Raw genomic sequence first — 20,343 nt, forward strand, 5'->3', positions numbered from 1 at the left:
GACTAAATGCTTCCGTGTGGGAACATAGAGCAGTGGCGGAACCATTGGATTCAACACATTGAACATGCGCTCGAGCAGAGATAATGATAAGAGCGATAAATCATCCCAACCAATAATAGTTTTGTTTTTTTTGCTCTGCCGCTTGTTGTGAAGTTGTCAAATGTACTTACCGTCGAACATGTGCTCCATGCTGTAGGGTAGAGTGATATTTCTCATGTTTCACTTTTATATTGTTTGTTACTGCAGTACTATTAAAATGTAATTATTATTTTTATTATTTGTTTTTATTAGTATTAAAAGACAAGTAGCCTAATGGGGATATTATCAGCATTATTTTGCATATTATGCTACATTAATTCACATAAAGCACAGAGGGTATTTATATTTTTTCTATTTACTGTACTTATTTTGTATCTAAATCTAATCTAATCTAAATATAGCTTCTTTTTTTTAAACAGAGTTTATTTCTGAATTTTGTTAATACAACTCTGACAATACATTGCACAAACATGTTTGGACTGATAGATATCCCACCCGGGCCCCCACCAGCCACCCATGACAATATCCAGAGGGCAGTCAAAAAAAAACAAGTGTACAAAAAATAAATATAAATAAATAGATAAATAAATAAAATTAAATGAAAATTAAATAAATAAGCATAAATAATGATAAACTGTTAGAGGTTTAGGACGGTACACCCTATCATCTAGGGCCCTGACATGCATTAAACAAGCACAGGAGTTAAGGGTTGAACACTAAGATAAATCAGGGGTCCTTCCAATGTTTAATTTTAAATATTCCTGGTCAAATATATACACACATATACTGTATCCATATATATATATATATATACACATACATATATACACACATACACATATATATACATATATACATACACATATATACACACATATACATACACCAAACTTTAATCAGCCACAAAGTTATCTGAGTCTAAGGAATCAACACGACTAAGAAAAGGTTGCCAAATCAATGAAAACTTGACGGCTGACCCCTTCTAATAGTTTTAAGTAAATTAATATAACGAAGAATTTGAAAAAGTGTGGAAACCTTTGTTGGAGTTTCTTGGACATTAAGGGGCACAGTCAAATTGAACCTGCTGTGTGTTGCTGAGTGCTGTTGTTGAAATTGTTGTGTGTTGTTGTTTGTTTTTTTGTTTGTTTTTTTGTTCTTCTTCATTGAGGTATTTATTTGTTTTGTCTTATCTTTTATTTTATTTGTTTTCTTTGTTAGATATGTGAAATACATGAAATGTCATGTCTCTCTTTCTTTGAAATTCTGACTAAACATTTAATTGTATAATTTAATTATTAATATTGTTAGTCTGTCTGTATGTGTATGTATGTATATATGTTTATATTTAAAATTCAATAAAAAATATTGTTTAAAAAAAAAACATTACGTTGTTTGCTTAAATTCAGTTTAATAAATTAACTCTGAGAAACCGAACACAACACCGGAAGTACGCAGGAGGGAACCCTCTCGCTCCTGCGTAGGCCACATTATCTCTGCACGTTCATCTCTACAGTGGGAGTATAACTAGCAGCACGTTGCATTTGACGTTGAGTGGGACCTGTGTCGCCTTCCTGTTGGCCATTTCTCTTCAGTTTCTTGCAGGTTTCCATATTACAAGCCTCAAAGTAAACATTTTCACCCTGAGAAACGAGTACTAAGCCCTAGAGAAACCTGCTTCCTCACTGACCTGTAACTATTATGGCTGGTAGCACCATCAAGACAGTGCACAGTATCTTTCAGAGCATGGAGTCCGGACCAGCTGCAGCTTCCAGCACTGCCACTGCACAGGTAAACTTATCAACCTAATTCACAACAGAAGAAGATATTCAACAGCTATGGGTTGGCATACAAGTATAAAATATTAGCATGTTTTACTGCTCAATGGTGTTAGTCTATTCCTTTTAGACCATTGGACTCATGTGAAGTTCATTAAACTGTCAGCTAGCTGTAACTCACAAGACAAAACATGTGACTTACAGTAGTTAGTTATGAAATGTCAAGGGGGGAAGCCAGATGTTTGGACACATGTTTCCACTTATGGGAGATCCACACACATAATTTTTGATAATTGAGTCAGTGTCTCCAGGAGTCAAATCAGAACATTAAAGAGGACTTATTATGCTCATTTTCAGGTGCATACTTGTATTTGGGGTTTCTACTACAACATGTTAACATGCTTTAATGTAAAAAAAATGTCCTCATACCGGCTGTGCTGCAGCACCTCTTTTCACCCTCCTGTCTGAAACTCTGTTTGAGCTCCTGACCCCACTCCTGAAAAGCCCAGTCTGCTCTGATTGGTCAGCTGGCCCTCTCAGTTTTGATTGGTCAACCGAACCAAACTCTCTGACTCCACTCAAGGCCTATTGAAAGAGGGCGGACACCAAGCCCCCAGGAAGAGCGCCGGTCATTGATCCCAACTTTCGTAGTGAACAAACGGTGGTACTACAACTTCCGTGTCCGTCACGTGATGCCATTGGTCCAAAAAATACTTTTTCCCATAGACTTACATTGGGAAAGAGACGTCTGTAACTCAACGGAACAACTTTCATAGGAATGAACGGGGACCCGCCTCCAACGCTGTATCGAGTTCTCTTAATACATCCATGGCGGACATGGGTCTTGGGGTATGGGTTATAACACATGCGCAGTGTAACTGAAGATGCGGTCGTGCGTTGCGATCTACTCAATTTCGGCGAATGCAGACCAGATTTAACTGCGCATCTGTTGTAACTAAAAGAAATGACGCGTTGATGACGCGTGGCCCAGCCTCTTTCAATAGGCCTTGACTCCGCTTCAGCTCCGCTCTAACTAGCTTTGTTTGAGGGCGTGCCAAACTAGCTGCTAGGCATGTATTATGCAAATGTGTTACTTGGTCACATTGCGGAAGAAAAGGCAGGACTTTAAACAAGACGTTTCAGGCAGTTCAGCAGCAGTGTTTCTGTGGGGGAAATTAACTCCCTTTGGTGTGGACTTTGACTTTGTAACTTTGCAGACCTTTTACATGCACAAAAAACTACAGTATATAACACACTTGTAACAAGATACTGAATTAATCATCAAAGGAGAAATGCAGCTATGGAATATTATAACGTGATATCAGAGCAGCTTTAGTTTCTTCTACGTTGCTAACAGAAGTTGAGCTTGGTTGTTCATAGAGATGGTGAGCTCTGTACTTTGGTCTTCAGTCTGTAAATAGTTGACACATTCTGCCTGACATCCCCGTCTTTTATCAGTCACTGTCCAGCAGAGGTTCATGAGGTTCTCTGCATTGTGTCTGCATTCAGCTGAGAGAGATTGCAGTTCAGACATCAGAGTGCATTTCAGAAATATCTGGCCACATGTGAATTTAATGCACATTTACCTTAATTTTTGTCCTGTTTTGGCGTCAGTAAAAACAACTGTATCCAACTGTTTTCAGGAGTTTTTTGTGTTACACACCAGTGGATCCCAAAGTTTATTTTATATCAAGGCACCACCTCATTTTGTACATGATATAACATAACATACTTACATGTGCACATTTTAAAGCTTAAATGACACTATGGATATCTATATTTTTAACAATGTAAAATATGTGATGTATATGAACTGACACCAATGTTAGGTAAATAATAAATTAATAATAATAATAATACAAAATAAACTTAAATAAAAATAAAAGATGGGTTAATTAGTTACGTTTTTTTATTTTTTTAAATGAGCACAACTTGGCCTTTTTGAAATGTGTTGAATGTATCAACATTCCAGTTTGATCTCTATTTACAGTCAATATTTCTGACGGCTGTTCACCTGGAAAACTCACCTGCCTGAAAGTGTAACTGTGAGCTGTCATGTCACTGATCTTTGTTGTGTTGTTATTGCACATTTAAAGGTGCTCTTTACAATATCTAGAGCATTAATATAGCATCAAATAACTATTATCTATGTAAAGATACAGAGGAGTAATGTCTACCTGAGCAGAGAATGAAGTCGCTCTCCCTCTGTGTGTGTTGTAATCTGAGCTTCTCTGTGCTTTGTTGACATAGCGACAGAGTGCAATTAAGTCCCGCCTACATCGGAGGGGAAAACTTAATCGCTCTTTATTGACTTTGTATTATGTGAAGGTGCCTCCTTGTCATTTCTGTCTGCTAGCAAACAACAGAAAAAATGCCTAATAGCAGCTGTGTGGTGCGATGCACTACCAACAGGGTAAAGAACCCACAACTAAGATTTTAGAAATATAGTTGTATGGCGGTTACAGCTGATAATGCCGTCCTGACCGTCGGCGTAGTCACGGAAGCGTAGCGCCCACCCTCCGGTTCCCCCTCAGGTTAACACCGTCATCTTTGTCAACAGTGTTGCCTTTGTTTTCACTGTTAACGCTGTTGACACTGCTAGCTACGAGCCGCTAGCTCAACCGTCATTATGTTGAGAGCCATGCTGAGACAATAGAAATGTTCCCAATCTTGCAATTGGCACCTTTTAATAGGGTTTTTAATATGATGATTTCAATGTTTTCCCTTTGTCTTTCATCTGGATGTTTGGAGGTGTGACATAAACGGTAGTTAATGTAAATGCTGCCACTATTTTTTTTTTTAATGTGTTGAAAAAATCTAACCTTGTACTGGACCTTTAAGGCACTCCAGTTGTGTATGCTATACACATTACCCGCATAGATACATGCCTTCCTGAGCACGTCTGAATGTTATTGTGTGAGTACTAATGTCCTTGCTGTATTTTGGGTGTACTTGGAGGTGTTTTTAGGGCCGTCTACTTATCATAAGATCACGTACTGTAAAACATATTTTCTTAATGATGGCAAAAACCTCTCAGCCAGGTTTCACTCTCATCTTTTAGGCTTCCTTTGCAGTTTGAATATTGACTGTTCTTCCCTTCTACACCAGGCCTGGCTGGATCACCATTCCCGTTCTCTGGGTCTGTTCATCGATGGCAAGTTTGTCCGTCCAGCCGACAGACAGAGTCGTTCCCTGGCTGATTCTAAAGGTAAGAGCAGCATGAAATCACATTGTGATGAAACCTACACAGCTTACACTTAGCTCTTTTTCAGTTTTATCATCTTTTTTTATACAATACTTTGAATAAAAATGATGAAACTGAGCGTGTTGTTCACTCCTCTGGTCTCCAGGTGGTACCGTGTGCAGCACAGTGTGCGCTGTGGAGGACGATGTTTCCCAGTGTGCCTCCTCAGCTGTTGAAGGCTACAAGGCCTGGGCTGGCCTGAGCTGCTACCAGAGGGCCAAAGTGCTGCTCAGGTACGACAAACTCACCATCACACATCTCAGGAACCTCAACACACTGACTGTTTAAACCAGCACTGCTGCTAGGCACACACACGTCACGTGTTGTGCGTAGGGCACCGAGCGCCGGAGGGGGCACAAACAGCTTGGCCATAACACTGCCGTTTGCCAAGGAGGTGCCGCGGACCTTGTGGTAAAGACAGCTCAACTTTGGAGTGATATTTACCTTCATTCCCGGGGCACTGGCATGACATGTTTGGTATCAACGGATTCATCGCAATCTAAAGATTCATACGATACCACTGTATGTCTTAAAAGCGGAAACCCGATGATCAATGAGACAGGCAGAGTGTAATTACAATGTAACCTGGTTCTATTTTTCACTTTTAAATGGTTAAATAATGTTAGAAATAGGCCTACCAGTAGGCTGCAGTTTAATTTTTTGGCCTATTCAAACAACACAATTTCATTTAAAAGATGTATATCAGCTTACCTTTTTTTTTTATATATGTTACGGTGACTGGTGCATTCTGGTCAGATTTAATTGTTGTCTCATAATCAAGGTCAATACGGTAGCTGTATTATAAGCAGGTTCTGAGTTTATGCCAATCCTGGATGCACAAAAATAGCACTGCTTAAGAACCTCCCGGCAGGGCACGCTTTGCGAGTGCACAAAAAAAAGAGGTGGAGGGGCACCAGCTAAAGTCTTACCAAGTGCACCAAATTGGTCAGGTCCGTCACTGGTTTCGACCACTGTCCTAATGTGGAGATTAAAGGTCCTGTCCTCCGCTAACAGGTTGGTGGGCGTCCTCGGTCAGCACGGTCAGTGTGTGTCGGAGCTGTGTGAGCTGTGCGAGGCGTCCTGCTCACCCTCCATCCTCATCAGACTGCTGCAGTACTACAGCAGCTGGGCTCAGCTCAGGGACACTCTCATCACCGACTGGACACCACTGGGTGAGGTTTGTTTACAAAGAAGCATTTGGTGTTAATATTCGTTCTCAATAGAGTTTTTTAAAAAATTTGATTTTTCCGGTTTCCCAGGTGTGGTGGCAGTAGTCGTCTCTGATGACTGTTCTCTCTATTCCCTTATGCTCAAAGTCCTACCAGCACTGGCCATGGGTAAAACACACACACACACATACACATACACATACACACATACCCTTCACTGTTTCTCAGAGCCCATGGTGATGTCGGCAAATATCTAGTTTTGTCCGACCAATGTTCAAAGATACTGTATACTCATGGAAGACAAGTGACATCAGCAAATTCTCACATTTGATATGCTGAAATCATTAAATACGTGGCATTTTTGTTAAGAAATAATGAATTAATTATGGAAATAGTTGCAGATTGAATTTCAATTGATTAATTGGCTAATTGTTCCAGCTTTAATCAAATCCATCTTTTTCTATAAAACTGTTCTAAGAGGTTATAATTGAATTGAGTTTAATTGAATCCTGCCTCCTTCTAGGCAACTCCGTCATCGTTGTCCCTGGTCGGAGCAGCGCCCCTCCAGCCCTCCTGTTGGCGCAGCTTTTTATGGGAGCAGGGCTTCCTGCCGGGGCTCTTAATGTTTTAACAGGAAGTGACATGTCGCTGGGTGCCAAAGTGGCCCAGAACCCCAGCATCAGCTACGTCACCTACAGCGGCAACAAGCAGGTGCGTGTGAGGAAATTGGTGTGACATTCTTAACCAGAGGAACCTACCTTTTACATTTGTTATAAAGCTTTCAAAGCTGTTTTTAATGCTACCAAAATGTCCTGCATCACTACAACACCGTTTCTCTCTCTTTCAGGATGGAGTGATGCTGTGTAAGGACACAGCAGCGATGGGCGTTCCCGTTTCTGTCTCCCCTTACATCGGCGCCAGCTGTCCCTTCATCATCTTTGAGTCCGCCGACATCGACAGCGCAGTGGACGCAGTGATAGAGACGGCCTTCAAGAAGAAAAGAGAGGTGATTTACACCAATAAGTATCCCATATAGAAGGATAGAGTGTGTCTCATGCCATCCCAGAAGAACACAACTTCTCTTTAAATAAAAGGTTTGGATTTTTTGAAGTGGGGTTGTATGAGATGCTTATCCATAGTCAGTGTGTTACCTACAGTAGATGATGTTCGGCACGCCTCCAGTTTGGAGAAACAGACAGAAGTATCAAACATGAGAGCAACTGGGGCAGGAGCAAAATGTATTTTAACCATCAGTTTAAGTGTACGCTCTGTTTAGAATATTTTCACCGCTTTACCTTGCCGTCAGACAGCTTTTTCCGGCGGGGAACTGCAGCTGTTATCTATACTCTCTTCACAGCCACCAGACTCCATTGACAAAAACAGTAATTTTACCTCGCAGAACACGGGAGTTGCTGGTCTACCGCTGCCTTGATCAGTTAGTTTGTTTGTGTTATTGTGTGACTTTGGTGTTTTTAAAGCAGTGATTCTCAAAGTGAGGTCCGTGGCACTCTGTCAGGTGGTCCGCGAAATAATTAGCTATATATGCTGTAACAATCTTCTCTTCCTCTCTCTGCTCAGGTCCACTGGGTGCTGTGCGTGCAGGAGAGTGTGCTGGACAGCGTGGTGGCCCGTCTCAGGCTCCGTATGGCAGGGATGAAGTGCGTGGCCCTGCAGAGTCTCGGGGAGCGGGTCCTGGTGGACGCTGCAATACAGGATGCTCAGCAGCAGGGGGCCACGGTTAGTCAAAAAACACAAAGACAAGCTGTGCTTAGCTGCAGTGATGTTCCAACTGAGTGACTGACAGTTGAGTAAGTTCACACTATGACTATAACTTCGGGGATGGAAACTAACTGGACTTGAATTAGATTTTTTTTTAACATACGCCAAAACCAGAAAGTAGGTAGGAGTTTAAAAGTAATAATGATGTGTAACCTGCAGGTGTTCGGTTTTCTTAGTTAGTGAATGAAAATCAGTTATTTTTCTCTCTCTGGTCCCCAGTTGGTTCAGTCCTGCACTGCCCCCCCTTCAGATGCTCAGTACCCTCCCACAGTGCTCTGCGGGGCGGCCCCCTCCTCTCCATTTGTGGTCAGCCCCTCTCCTGGACCACTGCTGCCCCTCATGACCTTCAGAAGCAACACAGAAGCAGTGACCCTCGGTAAGGAAGGCTCCGAGGATGCAGATGCATGAGTGAAGATAGTTGAAGAAGTTATCCTGGTTAACAGCAGTTTCTGTGTTCAATAAAAACAGATTTCAGAGGAGTAATGCACTTAGTATTTTAATATTTCCATTTGTACCACGGTAACAGTCTCTGTTCTACACAGGAAACCACAGTCCTCATGGCCAGGCAGCCTCCATCTGGACTGAAGACCTTACACTGGCTTTGGAGACAGCTAAGAGGTGCACACATTCACACACTTCCTCTTCTTTCCCTTCTCCTACAACTGTGCTTTTCCTACTTTGACAAGTCAACATATCTGCTGTGAGAAGGTCTTTGACTCCCTACTGATGTTTTTCTTCTTCTTCCTCTCTCCTCAGTCTGTCAGTCGGCTCAGTGTGGGTGAATTCCCACTCTGTGTCGGACCCCTGTTTGCCTGTCTCTGGTCACAAAGACAGCGGCACCTGCACTGATGGAGGACAGGAGGTATTCAGTTATATTTTCAACTTGTGCCTTTACTACATTTATTCAGTTGTCGGGCTCCATACACACCAGCCACTGCAGGGATCAAACATAACAGATCTTACTAACCACTATGTAGATGAGTCTTGTACTGTATGTTGACCTCCTCTCTGCTCTCTTCCAGGGTCTCTACCAGTTTCTACACCCGTCCTCTTCTTCTTCTCCTCCTCTACCTCGTTCCTCCACTGTTTCTATGGACTGTTCAAACTTTGGAACAGCAGCATCCCCAGCTGTCATTCCTGATGACTCAGACCCTGCCAGGTGGGTTTAATGCTCTTTTTACTTTATGTCCTGTTTATAAGGTATCACAAGGAATAATAAGCATATTATTAATATATTGTACTATTATTAGGGCTGTACTGAATGTAATTTTTTTTCTACATTCAAAGATTCTATTGAGGTTTTCAAATGAAGCTTTGAATATCTTTATGATGTCATCACCCTAAAAAAATAAAATAAAATCCTCGAACAAAATCCTCAATTTGAATTTAGTGTTTTATCGGATTAAATGAGTTAGTCTTTTTTTATTAAATCAACTTTCTTTAAAGAATATAACTCGTCAGTGCGTGCCTCCCTTTGTGTGCGGCAAGCGGGAGAGCAAACAGTTTTTGACCGCAGTGAAAATGTATTTTAAAGGCTAACCGGCAAATAATTATTGAAGCAGAATATTTCGTTAGATAAAAACATGTTTGACTTTTGGACTTAACAACGCTCTGGATTTATTTTAAATGTTTGGATCAGCCGGAAGTCGGAAACAATCCTACGCAGCCACCACTGGAATTTAATTCGACAAATATTATAATACTAATAATATTAGTGTAGTCTAATCTTTATCTGCAACCGTGCACAAATACCAGGTTGAAACACAATGAATAGACATGCAAAAAAAATAATAATAATGATAATATAAAACTGCGCAGCACTCGAATGTTGATTTAGAATTTCAAAGTCAACGTTATGAATAAAGCTTTGAACTATTCGGTACAGCCCTAGTAAATAATATAAATAACAGCATACAGTAATACATGTAGGATTAACAAGATGTTGTACATATCTGTCCACATGCATCACTCCCTTCCTCCCTCCTCTCCCCTCAGTGCTCCAAAGACCTACCTGCAGTTTGTCGGAGGTAAGCCATGTAAATCAGTGTCTGGCTGCAGTGTGGCCGTGCAGTCACCAGCGGGCGGCGGCGTGTTAGCCTATTGTTCAGATGGAGGCCGAAAAGACGTCCGTAACGCCGTGGAGGCTGCTGTCAAAGTCCAGCCTGGGTGAGAGAGCTTTGCTACACAAAGATACACAAACCTTTCAAGTTGGGCAAAGTCCAGCCAAAAAAAAACAAATAGGCGGTAGGCGATATGACGCTTAGTAGCAGAGAGAGTGCAGGAACAGATGGGTTGTTTAGTTGAATATGTTAATCTAGTCTGCCTGACTCATGGATCCTTTATCTGACTGAAGTTTATGCAAGTTAGAATCTTGGCTCTGAAATATCAGTAGCCTCCACTGGGCCAGCAATGTGTTCAGCGGTCAAAAATTAACAAATTAACAAACACCACTTCACTTAACAAATCAATAAAGGATCTCTCAACAAAGTAAATAAACCCATCATCTCTGACGCTGTCGGAGTTACCTCCGGTATCGTCTTCGGGCACACACTTTTTAAATAACATCCTTTTTAATCTTTGGGCTTGGGGGAAGGTATCAGTTATTTTCAAGTCAAAACGCTCAAGTTCAAGTGTAGTCACGAGTCAGTGGTGTTAAAGTCCAAGTCGAGTTGCAAGTCTTTTTTTACTTTGTCAAGTCGAGTCTGAAGTCATCAACTTTGTGACTCGAGTCTACACCTCTGCTATTTGAATATACCAATGCAATATAAACAGTTGCAACAAAAAAACGATTCAACATTTGCTAACCACATTAAATACACCGAGCAAATAATTCACTGTGGCCCAGGGTGAAACACCCTCCTTCTCCTAGGTAAAATGTAAAACCTATTTTACAGAGCTTTAAACTGTCAATTGCCCAGAATAAAACTTTTAGAGGTGAAATTTGGCCTTTTATAAAAGACGTTTATTCCTGCTTTCAGACTCTCACAAGGACACGCATGTTTACAATCCAGATAGGCAGCAATATATTTCACAATCCAGTGGGCTGTTTGTGTTTATCACTAGTTAAAGTTCAACTTGACAAATGTGCTGATTCATACGCAGTATATCCAAAAAAGCACTTGACTATCAACAGCGTTTGATTACACTGAAATCCAATAAAACATAGCTCTTCTAGTCGGTACACACAAACCATTAAACGTACAGTATGTGCTCAGAATGGGTTTCCTGCAGGACACTTTTTTAATAGGGCTGTCAATAGATTAAAATAGTTCATCGCAATTAATCGCATGATTGGCAATAGTTAATCGCGATTAATCACACATTTTTTATCTGTTCAAAATGTACCTTAAAGGGAGATTTGTCAAGTATTTAATACTGTTAACAACATGGGAGTGGACGAATATGCTGCTTTATGCAAATGTATGTATATATTTATTATTGTAAATCAATTAACAACACAAAACAATGACAAATATTGTCCAGAAACCCTCACAGATACTGCATTTAGCATAAAACAATATGCTCAAATCATAACATGGCAAACTGCAGCCCAACAGGCAACAACAGCTGTCAGTGTGTCAGTGTGCTGACTTGACTATGACTTGACCAAAACTATGTGATTATCATAAAGTGGGCATGTCTGTAAAGGGGAGGCTCGTGGGTACCCATAGAACCCATTTTCATTCATATATCTAGAGGTCAGAGGTCAAGGGACCCCTTTGAAAATGGCCATGCCAGTTTTTCCTTGCAAAAATTTCACGTGAGTTTGGCGCGTTATTTAGCCTCCTTCGCAATAAGCTAGTATGATGGTTGTTACCAATGGATTCTTTAGGTTTTGTAGTTTCATATGATACCAGTAACTTCACTCTAGCTTTAAAACTGAGCCCACTACAACCTAAAAATTGCAAGTTGCGTTAAAACAAATCAGCGTTAACGCGTTATCGCGTTAACTTTGACAGCCCTAGCTTTTCCACCATCATTCTCAGTCTATAGATCACAACCAAAATAATGAAATGCAACCTGACAAAGAGAGACACAGAATGTCAGTGTTGGCACCGTGGCTTCTTCATAAACATTTTATTTCTTTTTACGTCCTTCCCCTCCTCTAGCTGGATGAAAAAGAGTCCGTCTGCACGCGCTCAGTCACTCTACTCTCTGGCCAAGGGCCTGGAGGCAAAGAGGCGGGACATGGCTGCATCAATCACAGCTCAGACCGGCATCTCAATGGACGAGGCTGACATGGAGGTGGAGCTCAGCATCGCCAGGCTCAGTGATTGGGCGGCTTACTGCGACAAAATCCAAGGAGGAACTCTGGTGAGGCTTTTTTATATTATACAAAGTTTATATAAACTTCTCCAATAATGATCAAATGAGATGAACATTGGTCGAATTTCCATCTTGTTGTGTCCTTCTCCTTCAGCCTCTGCCACAGTCTGGCTCTGCTCTCTCCATCCCTGAAGCCCTGGGAGTCGTGGGGGTTGTCCTCCCAGACAAGAATCCCCTCCTCTCTATGGTAACACTGCTTGGGGCGGCCATCGCCAATGGCAACGCCGTCGTCATGGTCCCCAGTCAGAAGTATCCACTACCAGCCTTGGCCTTCATTCAGGCAAGTGTTAAGATGTTTAATGTGCTGCGCAGCGAGTTGGTCGTAACAAAAGTGAGAAAATGCTTCACGATAAAAGCATTTAGTACAAAATATCAAACCAAAAACAAGAGCAGCGAAATAGAACTGACAATAAAAGTAACATCAACCGCAAGTACATATACCAAGCATCAGTTCAAGAAGTGAGGGAGTATAAGTGAGTAGAACTTCACAGGTTTTAAATAAATGTCAGTTGAATTGGATGATCTAGTAGTGAGAGGTAAACCACAGTTTAGGGGAAAATACCTTAAATGCTCGATCTGGGAACAATCAGGAGACAGACTGTCTCTAATTAGTCATTCTGTCGTCATATTTTATGATGTCATCAACCTAAAAAAAAAACATATACAGTATATATCAATTTCATAAAGTGATTCAGCAGATTAAATGAGTTAGTTTTTTTTTAGTGAATCAACTTTCTTTAATGAATATATCTCGTCAGTGTGTGCCTTCCTTTGTGTGTGGCAAGCGCGAGAGCAAACACTTTTTTGAGTACAGTGACAATGTTATTTTTGAAAGGCTAAATGCCAACCAATTGAATGTTAATGTTATGAATGAAGCTTCGAACTATTCGGTACGGCCCTATCTCTAACTGACAACATCAGTAACCACCACTGAGAACACCTGTGTTCACCTGTCTATGTATCTGTAAACACTGATTTTCCTCCTCCTCCTCCTCCTCTTCCTCCTCAGGTGCTGCAGTCTTCAGATCTGCCAGCAGGATTGGTAAACGTCATTTCAGGAAGTAGAGATCAGCTGACAGTGGCTCTGGCTAATCACAGCGTCTTCAAGGCCATCTGGTACTGGGGCAGTGCTGAGGTGAGGACTAAAACGGCTACACTTATGCCTCATTTCCATTGCATGGTTTGGCTCGACTCACTCTCGGTACTAGGTCCCGTACTCTATTTGTTTAAAGGTCACCTATTATGCAAAATGCACTTTTCCATGTCTTTTAAACATCAATATCTGTCCCCAGTGTGTCTACAGGTCACCATAGTATCATAAAAGACCATCCTCTCTCTTTTTCTCCTGCTCCATTTGTCCGGAAATGGGTGTGGAAAATCACTGTGACGCTGTGTTGAGGACGTTTGATTGACAGAAACGCTGACCAATCAGAGCAGAGTGGGAGGAGACAGGCTGTAAATCAGGGTCTCTCAGACAGAGGCTAAATGCAGGCTGAGTGAGAGAGACACTATGAGAAGAATAAAGGTTTTTTTGAACATCGCAGCATGTAAACATGTTCTAGTGCAGGGGTGCACACACTTTTTCAGCATGCGAGCTACTTATAAAATGACCAAGTCAAAATGATCTACCTACTATAAAAATGCAAAACATATATTTATTTATAAATATATTGAGTATTCTTTATATGTACAATATATGTTGGTGTACCTTGCATAACTGCATGAACCCATATTGTACAATATAACTCTGTACATTTTTTGTCATTACCTTACTCTGATGACTTGCACTGAATGGAATCAGCCAGGGATGCATAGTCCGGACAGTAGCTGCTGATAGCCAGCCTCAAGCACACTTCCAAATGATCATCAGTCAAGGTGGAATGGTATTTGGACTTAATAATCTTCATGTGGGAAAAGGCTGACTCGCATAAATAAGTGGAGCCGAATAATGCAGTCAAGGAGGTAGCACATTTCCTCATGTTGGGGTACTTTTCCTCTGTGAGTAAGTTCCAGAACTGTCCATGAGCCCTGGACTGAATGTCAGCTTGTAGTGTCAAAATCTCATCCTCTACTCCAGATGAGTTCAGGTGAAACAGTGTTGCAATTTGTTGGCTGACGTCTATTTAAAAAAAAAAAAATTTTTTTTTTTTTTTTTTAAATGCCATGCGATCTACCCACACTACCTTCGCGATCGACCGGTAGATCGCGATCGACGTATTGGGCACCCCTGTTCTAGTGCAACATCAAAATACATCTATGAACCTGGAAATGAGCATAATATGAGACCTTTAACACTGCAGATAGTACCCCGTCAGTGTAGGTGGGATTCTCAGCTGATCGCTGTAGCGTTGCAGCGTGAAACTGCCGTGACATCATCTCCACTGCTACACTCGCTGAATCGTTTCATATCAATTTTGCAACCACTATTGATGATAGCTTGGTTATTTAAAAAATGGCTGGTTTGTGCAGGCTTTCCTGTGTCGCGCTAGTGGCGATTCTCTCTGACCAATCAGTGGTCAGCAGTGTTTTAACTAGCATCGGCTCAGCTCGCTTGGAACCTCGACTGAGGTGGTACCAAAAAAAGTACCAGGTCCTATCCGCAACTTTTTCTATTGGAAAACCAAAAAAGAGCGAATTGAGTAGAGCCATGCCGTACCATGCAGTGGAAATACGGCAATACACCAGTGTTCAAATTTCAAATTGGGAAAGGACGTGGAGGGAGGGAGACCTGAGCCCCCTGAAGGCAAGATTTGATTAAGTGGTCACTCCGAAATGAACAATACCCAGGACACCAGGGGTGAAAGTAGGCCGGCACGGTCCGGTACTCCGTAACACTAAAAGATTCAGTGCCGGTACGCAGTACCAGGAAAAGGGGCATGCAGACAAGCGCTTCACAAGTAAACACCAGGCGCTATGCGTGGCAACCATGGAAACGACATCTGTACACTACTGTAGGCAATGTCTCTCTGTCGGTACAACTGTGTGGTGTATCACATATCTCTAATCACTTTGTGTAATGCTTAATTCACTCTGTTTCACTTTCAATAACATTGCGAGAGAGGGCATTTGTGCTGCATCCAGGTGGTGTCGGAATAATCGGAAATATGAGTTCCTAACTGGTAAAATTCACATGAATGCCCCCCGTCAGAACAACAACAACTCAAAACTTGAAAAGTTGTGTCAACATTTACAAATGATTCTGCAGCACTTTCGCCATTATAAATAAATAATTTGCAATGCATGATGTCAAGTGTTTTTAAGTACTTTGTACACCATACAGGCATTGAATCATGTGTTCAGGGATGCATGAAGCTGGGGGGTGGGAGAAGAACAATATCAAGCGGTGAAGGTTGGGGTAGCCTAGTAGTATCAGCAAGAACTGCAATCTACTTTCACCCCTGCAGGACACCTAAAAAACTGTCAGAACTCTTATCAGCCAGTCCGACCACATATTATCATCTTCACTCATGCTCTCCGTTTTCCTGCCGTAGGGCTGTCACTACCTCCGGTACACCTGCACCAGCCCTCTGAAAACCCTGCGCCTGTTCTGTCAAAAGGAAGATGGAGGGAAGGACTGGACTCAGTCTCATCCCTCGCTTCTGGAAGAGATGTGGAGGAACGCCGTCCAGTGGAAGAGTGTCTGGATTCCTACTGCATAAAAAGACAGAGAGAGGGAGAACGAAAGATGAAGGTGACACAAAAGAAAAGCGGGTGGGGGGGAGTTGCAGATATCCACTGTAACATCAGCCTGTAGAGTTAAACTGTGACCTGTAGGATGTAGATTTGAACGGAAGGATCAAAAATTAACTACCAAGAAATCAAATGAAATCACAAGATGTCAATGAAATGAACTAAGAACACATACCCCCACTAATTGACTGTTTACTAAGCCCAACCCTCATTAATTACTGTTGCTCCGCCTCAAGTCAAGCTTTCTATTCTCTTGCGGCACATATGCAGATTACAATCATAACGTTGGCAGATTTACTACTCAGAATTCTTTGTAATTTTCAAAACAATGATTCCTTGATTTCAGACAGAGATAGACAAAAGCAGGATTCTCATTTCTAGCTATCCAGCTCATTAAGGCGTTTTGTGAATTGTCGATTACGAGTGCTTCTTATTGTTTTCACTGTTTTCCACAGTTTCATATTTTTGTGGAAGCCTGTGAGCGAGTGATTTGTTCCAACATGTTGTGGCCAAGTATGAAGTTATATAACCCGAAAGAATGTGGCACCAAGCAGCCATCGCAGAAAAAAATGGCAAAATGACATCAACAAAATCAAAGCAAAAGGAGTTAACACAAATCTTATAACCATGGAAATGTCATAATATGCAGCACAGACGCATGTTTTTCAGGTATTTTTAACAGCTTTATGGTTTCATCGGGCTGATGAAACCATAAGGTCGTATGAGATACTCAACAATGAACATACATCTTTAAAATGAAGTTGGAATATGAAACTCTGTCCTGTTACCTTTTGTTAGAAATATAATTCAACAAAATGCGTAAATGTAACGTTTCCCACAAAAAGGATCAAAATGCTCCTTAAAATAAGATCAGCATCAGGGACAGAAGGACGTGAAGGCCCGGGGTCTGACAACTGTGATTTATTTAGCAGGTTATTAGTGAGTGAGCAAGATAAGAAAATTGAGATTAAATATATTATTATATATATATACAGATTTAATATTGAAAAAAAATATAGAGCCCTTAAAACACAGACAGGATTTGAAAATATTTTACTATAAACATAAAGATATTTGCTTTGATCAAGGTCACATGTCGGCAGCATTGCTGATGTATTAACATGGTATAAAAGAAAATTGTCACTGATACTAAAAAGGGGGGAAGTGTTCATTACATTTTCCTTCATTATGATAAAGACAGTCAGTGTAGATCTGTCTACATCAGACTAGTATAAACACATTTAGAGATGCAGCAGTAGAAATGTTTCAGAATAAACTAATTTTTTTTCCTCCTTTATAATGAAAGAATATGTCACCTAAATGTAATGGTATACATCTTGTTTTAAGTGTACAGTATATGGATGACAATGAAGGATGTCTACACAGATAATACTAGCTCGTGGGGTCAATTCTTTGTTGGTTTTGGTGTTTTGACAGGATGTGTTGATAATAAAGAGATAAAATAATGCGAGCCTTGCCCTTCTAAAAAACCAAAACTCTCTCCATTGGAGCTAGAGCCATCTCTGTGTGACATTATTGCCTGTTGTGCCAAATATACGCAAGTATAAGTCAAAGGTTAAAGAGAGATGCTATTTCTGCAATCATAAACACAGGACCTTATGACTTTCTACCTCTATCATCTGCTATTCTGATTCTTTTTTTCTACTGGTCATTGCATTGTTTCTCTTGTATCTTGACTCTAAGGTCAGCATGTGTTTTGTTCAGGCAGATTTGCAGGAAGCCCTGAGAGGCAAGTGAGAAAAAAACATTCTGGTGATCCATTTTCTAAGCTTGATCTAAATTGTTTTCTCCCCTGTGTTTATGACTTTTATGATCGTGGCAAAACCTTTTTTTATCACCTGTTAAGTCATAAACACAGGAGAGAAAACCATTTAGATCAGACTTAGAAAAATGGATCACCAGAAGAAAAAAAAAATCTCACTTATCTCTCAGGGCTTCCCTAGTAGCAGAGCCATGGAATAAAAAGTGTTCAGACTATATACTGTATATTTTGAAGTGACATAAAGTATCAGTTAAACAATTGTAGCTATCACTGTTTCAATAAAATAAATCAGTTGTAGTCAAAGTGCCATTTTTACTACAAATCCATCCCTTTTTTTCAGTCTACAACTTGGAACCTTATCTGCCTTAGAGTTCTGTCAATGACGATCAATCTTGTGTCAATACAATCTAAATACGCAAATGTACTGTACTGTATATCTTTATTACTATACTCTAATACTGTGACCTTTTAGCCATGGAAGTACATTAAACATTCCCAGTGAAATCTAGTTTGTTAAAAAAAAGATAGTTTTTCAAAACTGTATGTGTGTTTCCAGAGAATGACACTGTGGGTCTCACTGTTGAAATGTCATAATTAAAAGAAGATAATTCAATGAATTGATGCACTGTCAGCGGGTTTTTTTTTCAGCCAGAAAACACGTCAGTGACATCCAAGTCCAGGCCAGTGGACACATTTTGGTTAAAGCTTACAGTTTCCAGTACATCTTGTCCAGTTACTGGTTCCTTTTTTTTTTTTACTTTCTTCTTCTTTTTATTTTCCCAAACTGGTTCCAGCCAGCACAGCACTGACATAAACTTCCTGTCAGACGTTCCCTCGGTCACAAGACTCCTCCCTTGAAACTGTGGAATCTGCTGAGTCATAACAATGACACAGCACAATCCTCAGTTGAACTTGATATCTCCTTTTATACAAGACAGACTGACTCGTGCTATGTGACACAGCACAAAATAAGAATGGGTGCTGTCTAAATTGCTGAGTCACTTTTTTTTTTAAGTATGAGAATGTGGGATATAAAGAGATTATAACCTCAGACATTGTGCTGTAATGACAAGTGCTTATCTTTTCTAATTCAGTTTTTATTGCATCACAGGTTATGGTGGATTTTATTATTATATCCTGGGGAACAAGGTGTACACTGACAGTGGATCTGACACCATTAAAAAACCCTGCATGTCTTCCCGCCAATCTATTCTTAAAATTCTGTGTTTTGTAAACTATTTCACTTTTTTTTTTGCATGGGCAAATGTTTATGCCAGGATCTGGCCCAGGAGTGGTTAACAACATCTTTAACTAACATTAACAATCTTCCATGCAGGTTTTATATAAGAGTTATGTAACTTATGTGAAAAGTGTCCACCCTGAAAAAGCAGAGTCATATGCTTCTAAAGTCAACAACCTCAAGAGTGTTTCTAGAAGTTTCTATAATAAAGAGACAGCTGGAATGTAGCAGTGATGTTCGCCTGTAGTTCTGGATGTTATGGTAACTATCAGCAGTAATGTGACAAATACATTGAAAAATTAACATATCACTTTTGAAATCCCAAACATTTTCAGTGGATTGTCTGTTAATTAAAGGTGTTTTCTTTTCTCTTAGTCACATTTTTAAGCAGGAAAAAAACCTGCTTAAAGGTGGGCTTCATCCAAAATTACATACTACGCACTACATGCTCGCAATGTGTATTATTGTTCAACATACTTTTGTGTGTATCAGCAGCAGTATGTATCTTTTCAGACGCACTGAGCAGTAATTTATGTCTTCACTTTGTGAGAGCCTCCTTGAGGGTTGGAGACGCGTAACCGTGGTAACCCGTGCCAACCTCTTGTGACTAAAACAACGGTTTGTGAGAATCAAAGTCTGATTTAATTTAAAAAATATATTACGCTTAGCAAAGTGAAATCTTATACTTACTGTTAAATTGAAGCGTTATTGATTTTACAGAGCTGTCTGTCAACGTCTGTTATTAACGTTATCACTACCGCATTGCATTGTGTCTTTGAGTTCTTTAAAAGCGCTATATAGGTTGAATTTATTATTACTATTATTGTGGGATATTTATGCCGCCGTAGTGTCCAGCGTTTGCATACTACTGGTTTTATACAAAAAATTCTCAGATTTAGCGTACTAAATAGTATGTTATTATGGAATTTCTGACACAACCATGGAGTCACAATTCTGGTGAAAGGTTGTTGATATTTGAACTCCACACCCAAACAGATAACTCCCTCCAGATTTACCGTCCCTCTCGCTCCTACTGCCTCTCTGTTTATACATCCTGACCTGTCCTGAGCACAAACACCCCCTTTTTTGTTTCCTATTTACAAAGCCAATACTGTGTATGAACAAGTTTTTTTGTCAGTGCACACACAGAACAGTCAGCTAGTACACCGTGAGGAGATATTTGCTGGATTTGGCCAAAAAAAAGTGCATTTTCCTCACTTCAAGTTACCTTCACCAGCAGAATTAAAATGGCAGTTTAAAGATTCAATTTAATCGTTGGAAAATGAGGTACCAGGAAG

General features: G+C 40.5%; 1 protein-coding gene and 1 long non-coding RNA gene across 4 annotated transcripts; one reads left to right on the forward strand and one right to left on the reverse strand.

The window, feature by feature from the left end:
* Positions 1-1,541: 1,541 nt before the first annotated feature.
* Positions 1,542-18,422, forward strand: aldh16a1 (aldehyde dehydrogenase 16 family, member A1). 3 transcript variants are annotated; one of them, XR_012596540.1, is made up of 19 exons: positions 1,542-1,827; positions 4,923-5,022; positions 5,165-5,291; positions 6,073-6,230; positions 6,318-6,395; positions 6,751-6,938; positions 7,075-7,233; positions 7,806-7,964; positions 8,226-8,382; positions 8,549-8,624; positions 8,763-8,868; positions 9,029-9,165; positions 10,002-10,172; positions 12,116-12,320; positions 12,427-12,612; positions 13,342-13,467; positions 15,824-16,777; positions 16,853-16,914; positions 17,062-18,422. XR_012596540.1 is itself a non-coding variant. In XM_074655161.1 (17 exons), exons 1-17 carry the CDS (start codon positions 1,738-1,740, stop codon positions 15,989-15,991), a joined length of 2,391 nt encoding a protein of 796 aa, XP_074511262.1. In that variant the 5' UTR covers positions 1,542-1,737; the 3' UTR covers positions 15,992-18,422. The 3 variants fall into 3 exon arrangements, 1 of the variants encoding a protein (XP_074511262.1); XR_012596538.1 differs by having other exon boundaries at positions 16,853-18,422; XM_074655161.1 differs by having other exon boundaries at positions 15,824-18,422.
* Positions 8,487-10,667, reverse strand: LOC141780103 (uncharacterized). Its single transcript, XR_012596548.1, has 4 exons — positions 10,625-10,667; positions 10,018-10,531; positions 8,974-9,158; positions 8,487-8,851 (listed from the first exon to the last, which is right to left on the reverse strand). It is a non-coding gene; the product is annotated as an uncharacterized LOC141780103 (long non-coding RNA).
* Positions 18,423-20,343: the final 1,921 nt, after the last annotated feature.

This window comes from Sebastes fasciatus, chromosome 13 (genome assembly GCF_043250625.1).
Source record: "Sebastes fasciatus isolate fSebFas1 chromosome 13, fSebFas1.pri, whole genome shotgun sequence".
NCBI lineage: Eukaryota > Metazoa > Chordata > Actinopteri > Perciformes > Sebastidae > Sebastes > Sebastes fasciatus.